At 37.7% G+C, this 10,234-nt stretch overlaps 1 protein-coding gene and 2 pseudogenes across 1 annotated transcript in view; all 3 read right to left on the bottom strand.

The window, feature by feature from the left end:
- The window catches only part of ABHD10 (abhydrolase domain containing 10), a 16,406-nt gene extending 8,217 nt beyond the window's left edge, over positions 1-8,189 (bottom strand). The window contains exons 1-2 of the mRNA XM_008592116.1: positions 8,029-8,189; positions 3,781-3,964 (exon numbers count right to left, since the gene is read on the bottom strand). Coding sequence (XP_008590338.1) covers positions 3,781-3,964; positions 8,029-8,170 — 326 coding nt within the window. The 5' untranslated portion in view covers positions 8,171-8,189. The remainder of the gene's footprint in view (positions 1-3,780; positions 3,965-8,028) is intronic.
- Positions 3,913-5,550, bottom strand: LOC103607632 (annotated as a pseudogene).
- Positions 5,508-5,830, bottom strand: LOC103607633 (annotated as a pseudogene).
- Positions 8,190-10,234: the final 2,045 nt, after the last annotated feature.

Genomic DNA, 10,234 nt, shown 5'->3' with positions numbered 1-10,234 from the left:
AAAAACAAAAGCCATGTCTTGTACAAATCCTCCAAAGGCATTCTATAATCTTTAATAAAATCTTTACCATATGAAGTATGTCAAAAGGTTCATGAAAGGATTTGTATTTTTAATTCCATTTTTTTCACCATTTTTCTTTCTGAAGTACCCTCATACTTCGGTGCCTGACCACCTCTCTGATCTCATTTCTTATTATTCTCTCTTTCTCACTCCCCAACAGTAACCTCACTTTCCTTCTGTGTCAGCTGGCCAGTACGAGGATCCAAACCCATGACTTTCATGTTGTAAGGCTGTGCTCTAACCAACTGAGCTAACCGGCCAGCTCTCTCCCAGTCCTTCTTGAAGTTAAAGGAAACACCATCCATATTCCTGCCTCATCAGCTCTTCCCTCTACATAGAATACTCTATCTCCAGATATCCATGTAGATTGCTCCCTCCTTCATTCAGGCTTTTGCCTCAAATGTTCCATCCCAGGAAAGCCTTCTCTGACCATTCAGTTATTAAAATTGTGCTTCTTTCATCATCCTCTGTTTCCTTACTCTATTTTCTTCAGAGCACTTACTACTACTTGACATACAAGATATTTGATTACTTGTTTGTGGTCTGTCTTCCACACTAGAATGAAAGCTCCACATGGGCAGAACAAACTGTTTTGTTCACCACTGTTTTCCCAGTGCCTAGATGAGTTTCTTTTAAGTAGTAAGTGCTTAGTATATATTTACTGAATTAATAAAAGCAAATGAGACGAGAATCAAATTCATCACCACCAACCCGTCTACTTCTTCTGAATTCTTAGTTATCCAGGCTCAAAGTCTGTTTGATCTGTGAATTTTACCTCTCCTTCAAGGTTCCAATACAATAAATCATGATGTATATATCATGTGTTTAGATTACCCTAAACCACACTCCCAATTCTCAACTAAGCCCTCTCGTAACTTTGAGTCTTGGCAAGCTGTTCTGCTGCCTAGAATGTCTTCCTTGCTCACCCAAACTCCTAGTCATCCTTTAAGTCATGTCACTTCCTTTAGGAATTTTCCTTGACATACATGCCCTATCTAGTACCAGTCACTTTCTTTCTTTCCTGTGTACTCAATTAACACTTTCCCTATTGTGTGTTGTAATCAAGTTTTAAATATTTGTCTCCCTCTGACTAGAATGTCAATTCCTAGCTAGGCTTAGAAACCTCACACACTGAGGAAAACTGAATCTATTAAATGAATAGAATTGAAAGGAAAAAGTAAAAGAATTACTTTATTCAAGTATCAAGCTTTCTTTTTTTTTCTGATTCTTAAAATCTAGCAAAAACTGAGTCCCCATGTTTTTATATAAAATAATATATACAAGATATATAGCATATGCATATTTCCTTAGAGATAAGGGATTGATAAATGATGGAAGGTAAAAGAAGTTTTCTTTAGGTTTAAAGTAAAATGATCTTGGATCCTTGGGAAATAGAACAAGGAACTTGCTGTAGCCTTAATCACAGTTATTGTTTCTTTCCAATTCAGGGTATGTAGTATAGAAGACAGACCAGGGAGAAGAGAAGAGAAAGACACCCTAATTCTCCTTTCCCTCCTCCTTGGTGGGCAACTGGATATCATTACTTGCTGCATCTTTTATAGTTGCCTTCTAAATATACGGTGAGGATGTAAAACGCTTGTAGAGCCCCTTCATGAAAGAAAATATAAACATTTAGTGATGCTAATAGGTTACAAGTAAAAAAAAGTTCACTCTTGCTGAACCCTAATCCAGAAACAAAGGTAATTCAAGCACATTCAGCATTTTAAGACTTTTAAAGAGTAATACAACTGAGTCCTAGCAGTCTCAATACTCTGGGACATAGTAATAGTTCACTCTTGTTGAACCCTAATCCAGAAACAAAGGTAATTCAAGCACATTTAGCACTTTAAGACTTTTAAAGAGTAATACAACTGAGTCCTAGCAGTCTCAATACTCTGGGACATAGTCCCAAATTTAAAATTCTATTAGAAATAACTATGAAAGAATACCAGCCTTAAAACAATGTTACATTCCTGAGCTCTGACAACATCTTATTTTAGGCATGGTAATAGAACAGTAATAAACAATTTTCCCACAGCCATATGTACCTTTTCTTATATAATATAGTAATCACTTCATCATTCAAAATCTAAATTTTGCAGCAAAAATCACAACAAAAGTAAACTGAGAAATTGAAGAATATGTATATAGAAAATAAAATCTCTTATAATAAACTAAAATGCAATCAATAGTTAATAGTGACTAGACTGAATGAAGTTTGATAAGAGCAAATAAAAAGGACTTGTTCAAATTAAAAATTTGCAGTGAAGGGCTATTATAAAGGCTTACTTATATAATATACAAAATGTTGAAAACCTATATTATATCTTACAAGGAGACAGGAACTGGTTATAGTTCTCATGGTCTCAACTGAAATTCAAGAACCTGTAAAATGGCGATTTCTTGATTCAGATTCATTCAGGGACAAAAAGGAGAATGATAGCATTATTTCTGATATTATAATGTTCTGCTCAGGGTAATCCCCCTCCCTGGACAGCATTTCTCTCCTACCCAAATCTTAACTATTCTTCAGTGTTCCTTTATAAAAGTCTTTTCTACCTACTTCAACCCCCAGTTTTCTTTCTCTCATGTTATGTGATTAAGTATACTGTTCTTCTGACACCTAATCACATTTTGATGAGTACTTTTGCCTAATTTTTCATATGTATTTTATCTTATGTTTCTCACCCTGACTGAAAGATCCTTAAGGGCAAGTACTGTGTTTTATAATTCTTTGTACATTACATAGCACCCAGTAGAGTGCTAGAGAGTCTATTTCCAAAAGATATTCCACACTTCAGGATAACAAATCAGAATAGATTTTAAGAGTTTTGAGCATGGAAATGAAATAATTCAGTTATTTTGATTTAAAAAAAGAGACTAAATCGATATAATTGACATAACTTCAACTAGTACATCGAACAAATAAAGTCTAAATGTTTTATATACAGCTATATTTTCTAGAACTTTTTCTTTTTTTTCTGGCAGCTGGCCAGTATAGGGATCAAACCCTGGATCTTGGTGTTATCAGTGCCATGCTATAACCAACTGAGCTAACTGGCCAGCCCTATTTTCTAGAATTACTGAATGAAGATTAGTGAAACTACTCTTCTAAAAATTCAGATTTTTAGGCTTAGTGCTAGGAAGAAAACTCAGAAATTATCTTTAGCCCAATCTTTTTTTTTTTTTTTGATGATAAAATTAGGTCCAGTGTTTATTAACTGACTTTGTCTTGCCACAGCTATTGCTAAAATTGATTCTAAAACCCATGTTTCTTGAATTCCAGGCCAATGCTCTTTCTACTAAACCATACTATCTCTTCTGGCAATCTAAATAAATGACTGTTATAGGTAAACAAACAATAATAACAATGTAAACAAGTTCCCAATGGGAAACCACAATATAACTACAAGAGATTAGGAGAAAGCCAACTAGTTGTTTGTTGTCACACAGATTATTTTATCTAAAGAGTTTAGTTACCACTAGTTCACTTGAGATGTCCTTTCCTTCCAGCATCATCAGGTGGCAAAAAGGCCTTTAAAAAGGTCTTTTAAAGGTTGCTTTTACAATGACCCTAAATCATGAGATAAAATTTACAGGCCATTAAAATAAATTAACCTATAAAAATGCTGGCATTTACTTCAATTGGTTAGAACAGAAGTAATTCTCCATTGTCAAGCTAAATGGTAGCAATACTTTCTCTGAAAGTGTTGTTCCTACCTTATATAGGCGTGCCCTAGAGATTTACAAAACTCCTCAATTGCCAATGCTTTTGTGCCATTCATATTAGAACGATAGCCAGGGATGAAGATAATTCCTGGACTTTTCCCTTTTAGTCTCTTATAAGCCAGTTTTGGAAGGTCTGGTCGATTAAGGAAAGAGAATAATGTCTTTTGTCTGAAAGCTAAACAAAGAACATAAAACATAAACAGTTTGCAAATACAGTTTTTGAAAAACCGTATATATTTTCAATCTTAACTTCTTAACTCATTGAATTAATGTTAAATACTATTTCCACTTAATACAAAAAACAAAAGCAGATTCAAAGTACTAAATTAACAAGTCTGTGCACAAGATCTTTAGTTTTAAAATCGTGGCAAAATTGGTACCTTCTTTGAGCAATATCCAATCTCCACCCCCCTCCCGGAAATGGTTTCTTTCATCCAAATAAGTTGCATCATAGCACCTATATGGTTTTACATCACCCCTTCATAAAGATTGACAAATCTTTGATAAAAGTTAAATTTATAAACACATTAAGATAACTTGGGAAATGTGTAGTAAAAAAGAATGAAGTTCACAAATTACAAATATTTCGCTAATATGAAAATTGCCAATTCTATCAAATCCAATTTACTTAACCGATTTGTTTAATGCAGTAATTTTTCGAACAAAATTCCATTAGAGGATGAATCATATATTTATGCCCTTGACAAAGATAAGAAATGTGGAATTGTGACTAAGAAAGGAGAATATAATTCCTGGCTATATTATTGTTCGGGCTCACCAAAGTTCAGAGTATGTAAGGGTCTGCCATGTCCAGTGATGTTAGGCAAATGTAATAGAAGGCACAGTGGGCTGACACACACATTTTCGTCATACGAATCTTCTGGTAGTTCCTCTTCATCTCCATCAGGAAAACATGTAGGGAATGGTAGATGTTTACAGAAATCCTTATAAGCAGGCAGCTTAGAATCTCTGAACTTTACTAAGCAATTTTTATGTCTAGGTACAGACTCATTTACATAGATTATATTGTGCTTTGTGTTTATTCTCCACATCTTCAGTCCATACGCTATCCTAGCTACGTTTCCCTAGCTACGTTTCCCATTTGTCCAGGCATTTTAGCTCCAGGACAGACTTTGGTAACACCACCAGTTGAAATAGCTCCAGGTCTCTCATTTTTGTTTGGCCACGAGTAGCAAGCTGGTCTTTAAATCCCCATCTTTTCATGACGCCTTGAAAACCTTTACCAATAGTTTTGGCTGTGACATCCACATACTGTCCTGGATGAAAGTGAGCAGCATAAAGAGCACTGCCTGGCTTAATTACAGCATTACCTGTTTCATGAAAGATTTTAACTTTCCGTTTTGGTGGCAATCCAAGTCCTCGGTAAAATTCCAATACAGATGTAGGTTTGCAAAAACATGATAGTTTTTCTTTCTACAGTTAGTGCTGCCATTTTTCCATTATGGTTTTCCTTCAAAATACACTTTAGGACATGACAGTCTCATAACAGAAGTAATGTGACCAATGCTTTTGACCATCTTTGGTCCGTAAAGGCATCATGCCCAGCATCAGTGCAATAATGCCAAACCTGCTTCCCAAGAATGTATAAGCCATGGTTCATCTTTCAGAGGACATAGTTTACTTGCTAATTGGGCTTTATTTTCATCAGAGACCAACTGCTTAACAAATGGGATATTTTCTTCAGAAAGATGCTCATCCCACCAAGTACCACTCTTAGAGTGTTTCACATCCTTGCCACACAGCCATCAGATGCATGGTGCTTGGAATGGTAATTAACGTCATTGCGGAGTTATCGGCACCATGCTCTCTCCAGTGACCTAACTGACCATCCCAATCACTTTGTACTTTATTTGTTGGTTTGGCTTTCTGTGAATGGTACTCATAGATCTTAGCGTAATTTAACTTCTAACAAAAAGCCAGATGTTTGTTCTACTCTTAAGCCTGGAGCAGCACCCAGGCCACCCACACCTCGACCCAGCACTTGGGCGCTGGCCTATACCAGCAGCCTCTAACCCCACATGGAGAGGATGGGGAAGCCTTGGCTTGAGACACACCTGGGTGTCCCAACGCTCAAGAGTGACCCCACACCACTGCCACAAGTTTGCAGCAGTCCTGGTGGAACTGTCACACTGGCTGTCTGCCAATTAATCTTGAGTCTTCCAAAACACACATGAGTAGAAATTTCAAGGTAATAAAAGACAGAAACTTGTCAAAAAACATCTTCCTGTTGCCACTATATCATCTATCCTAAACAGTATCAATCAACATTCAGATTTAGTTCCACTAGTTTCAGCTCACTTGTGAAATTTTTGATCTTTTTAATTTTTTAAATGTTTGAGAAATTTTACATCTTTTTTTTTTTGAGGATGGGAGGGTATGGAACAAACAGGTTTGGTCTGCCCTTGGGAAACTGTTTCAAAGGAGGAGGTGCCCTGTTTATTACTGACTCCTACCCATCCTTTCCACTCACAACATTATAATTTTATATCAGCAGAGGTGGGCTCAAGAAGCAATTTCTTTATAGATAACCTTATATAACATAAACGTATCATTGTGGAAAAAGAGTTCTCACAGAACTCTGCAATCACTATTTTTTTTGGGGGGGGGGGGGGGGGGCCAGTGCAGGGATCTAAACCCTTGACCTCGGTGTTATCAGCACCATGCTCTCTCCAGTGACCTAACTGACCATCCCAATCACTGTGTACTTTATTTATTGGTTTGGTTTTCTGTGAATGGTACTCATAGATTGTAAGTACAACAGTACAGTAGGTGAACTTTACAAGGTTACTCCATTTTGTTTTATAATTTTTTTTCCTAATGTAAAATCAATACTTGCCCTTAAAAAAAAAAGTAGAAAGTCATTTATAATCACACAGCCTCTCTCTAAAGACGTTAGGTTGTGCACTTAGTCTTTTTCTGGACTAACAAATCTTTTTTTTTTTAATGTTAAATGAAGTCTTCCTCCACTTTCTTGTGGCTAATGAAAATTTCTGTCTCTTCCATGTGTGTTCTCAAGTTTTCCCCATTTGGGATTTGAGAAGTTGCTTTTTTAAAAACTTAATTGAAGGCCTTAAACCTATCCTTTTTACATACAAGCCTGTTTAAAAGTTTCAATGTATACAGAAATGTACCAAATTTAAAACTTCTGATGAAAACAGGGTTAGTAAGGGCAAGTTATGCAGGGTGGCAGGTAGCATCAGCAAAAATATTCATTTTCTAGGCTGGACATTCAAAAAATCCTTTCTATCCTCTTTCAGATAGTACCTCCCAACACAGAAATTTCCCCTGAGGCAATTATAATTTATTTAATGTTGGCGAGTTATACGTGGACAGAGCCTTAACATTATATCCACAAACCATCTTTGTACTATAAGGATTGGTGCATAAGTGCCCAACGAATGTTTGCTAAATAGATGAAAGAATATTATACTCTGGTTAATGAATTGACACTCTATACTTTACTAGGAGTATTTATGTACATGACTTTTGGCTGTGTACAATTAAATTGATTAGGTAAGTTTAAAGTTTTAAACTTGAAACAAAGGGTCTCTGCAATGACGTTAATTACCATTCCAAGCACCATGCATCTGATGGCTGTGTGGCAAGGATGTGAAACACAAAAACAAAAAAATAAAACGATATAATTGAAAACCAAACTATACACACACACACACACACACACACACACACGAGGTTCTCTGATTTTGGGTTCAAATTTTAGGTGCCTTTGTACAATAATGATTATGGTTCTTTCACATCAAGAGGACAAAACTAGAAATTAGATCTGATGAGGACATCTCTTTTTACAGACAGCATGCCTCATACTGCAAGTTCCTTCAAATCACGGAAAGGCAGGTCTAAGCATTTTAACAGTCACGATCTGTAAACTCCCGGGAGGATCTAATAATCAAATGCATTAAATGCACATCTTAACTTTTTCCTAGTGGTGGCGTTTAATGCAGAGGAGGAAGGAGGAGAGCAGGAGTTCCTTAAATTGCAGAGCGCAAGATGCAAGGGCCCAGGCTGCCCAGAATGCACAGGGCAGCGGCAGAGCTCTCCTCAAAGCTTTCACCGGAATTGCACCAAGAGCCTAGAACTGGGGTGATGAGAAAGAGGAAAGAGCATTTTTGAATGGGGTGCTAAAAATGCACTACAGGAACTGACGGAACCCGGGAAATTCAAAATAATGCGTCCTACTCCCGCCTTTCGGACACTGACCTGGGAGCCACCGTGGCGCTCGCTGGGGCTTCCGTGCAAGTAACGCGCTGAGGCCACGGTGGGGGCCGAAGGATACGGATGCCCAGCCCCAGCTCCGACAAGGTACCCAAGCCGCCACAGCGGCCGTGCCCACACCCGCCATCTTCCCAGCTGCCCCTGCGCCCCGCAGTCCTAGAGACGCGAACGACGCACAGGAACGGAGGCTGCGCATGCGCCTCCTGCTGCAAGGCAGAACTTGCTAAAGAGCACCTCGGAAGATTTTCAATTCGCGGAGACCGCACATGCGCAGTGTCGTCGCTCTTGCTACCCTTTGCAGTTGTGCTCTTGGTTCTCCTTTTAGAAGTTTTTTGTTTGTTGCAGTTTGGAATGTTTTCTGTGGTCTCGGGACGATGCTTTCTCAGCGAGCCGATGTTCCAGGGCTGGAAGCTTAGAGAGAAACCATACCTAACGTTCCTAGATAGGAAACCATCTCATCATCCCGAGGACGCTAGGGAGCGGAAACATAAAATGCTAGGCTTGCTGCGTCACAAGTCCCTGACAGCGGGACGTTTTCAGCCTGTACCAGAAATGCTTCCACGAGCCGATCTTGATCTTGCGTGTATAAATACCTGCAGTAGGACGGGGCATTCGCCGCTTTTCATTCGTGGTTTTTGTTCTAATTCTTTGTATGCCTGACTACTGAATTATCGAATTATCTTGACCCCTACCTCATGCTCTATGCAAAAATAAATGTCAGTAGATAATCTCAAAAGAAGAATAAAATTGAAGATAAAATAAATTTTAGGATAATATTTCATAGTCCAGTAGAAGGTACTTTCTTAAGATTTGAAACCCCAAAATCATTTAAAAAAGAAAAAAAAAAGGGACTGTATACAAATTTATACTTTTTTAATGCAAAAGATGCCTAAAGTCAAATGACAGCCTAGAAAAACAGATTCACAGCGTAGATACACTAATACTTCCATTCGGCCTGCTCCTAGAAGAAAAAATGTAATTCCAGTAAAATTGGCCAACAGCTATGAATAGGCAGTTCATGAGTAAACATGATGCACAACCTCACTAATTGAAAAATGTGAATTAAAAAAAAAAAAAAAACCTGCCATTTTTTCCACCCATCAGATTGGCAAAAACTAAAAAGACCAACTATTGGCAAAGATGCTGGAAGCTTGCACTCATGAATGGTTACCGGGAGGGTGAGTTGCTAAAATCTTTTGTCAAGTAATCTGGCCATATTTATTACAATCTACAATATGCATCATTTTCAATGCCCTTTGTCCCGGTGGCCCCAGTTCGTGACTATCCTATAGATTAAAAAAACTTTCATGAGGATATTATCTTATACTATTATCTACTGCAACACCATTTTTAGAAGAAAAAATGAAATCGACAATAGAAAAATAGTTGAACGAATTGTGATACAAGTGTTTCTGCACTCCAGCTCGGATACCATTCAAAGTAGTTCCTGAGGGTCTTAAGCATCAACCAGGAAAGCCTTATCTAGTTTTCTTCTACTTAGGTTAGTGTGGCTGGTGTAATACTCAGCTCGGATACCATTCAAAGTAGTTCCTGAGGGTCTTAAGAATCAACCAGGAAAGCCTTATCTAGTTTTCTTCTACTTAGGTTAGTGTGGCTGGTGTAATACTTTGAGTAAAACCTCTTTACTATCCTGGATATAAATTTTGGAGCAGTTATTGGTGCCATAGTTAAAGGCAACAGTTGGGTAGAGTGAATCCAGCATGTCTTTGGAGTCTTGAGTAACTGTCCTGTTGGAACACTCTGGAAAAGTTGGATAAACTGAATAATCATTTTCTTCAGAGGTGTGATGCCTCTCGTATAGTAAGTAAATAGTCTTATAGTAAGGACAGCCACTTGTTTTCAGGACATATTCCAAAAGATGCTGAGCTGTTTTGCCAGTTCTTCATCAGGCCTGTTGTAGACTCCAGAGGAACTAAATCACTAAGGTGCTGCCTGATGCATGTCATCTCACCATCCCTCATATCTTAACAACGCAAACTTCTCACCGTGGGTTTTGAATAATTGCAAATATTCTCAATCATTCCTCTCCCTTTTGTCCCCTTTATTTTTGCATGTCTTCTTGCATTTTATGTGCAGCAAAATGAAAATCTGATTTGTCATCATAATGGTAAAAGCACTGCACAAAAAAAGCAGGGAAACCCATGGATCATTTTCTGTATCCATTCTTGTC

The sequence above is a fragment of the Galeopterus variegatus genome, unplaced genomic scaffold, assembly GCF_000696425.1.
Source record: "Galeopterus variegatus unplaced genomic scaffold, G_variegatus-3.0.2 Scaffold7602, whole genome shotgun sequence".
Classification (NCBI taxonomy): Eukaryota; Metazoa; Chordata; class Mammalia; order Dermoptera; family Cynocephalidae; genus Galeopterus; species Galeopterus variegatus.
Note: the sequence above shows the minus strand (reverse complement) of the source record. Positions and strands in the feature narration are given on the sequence as shown.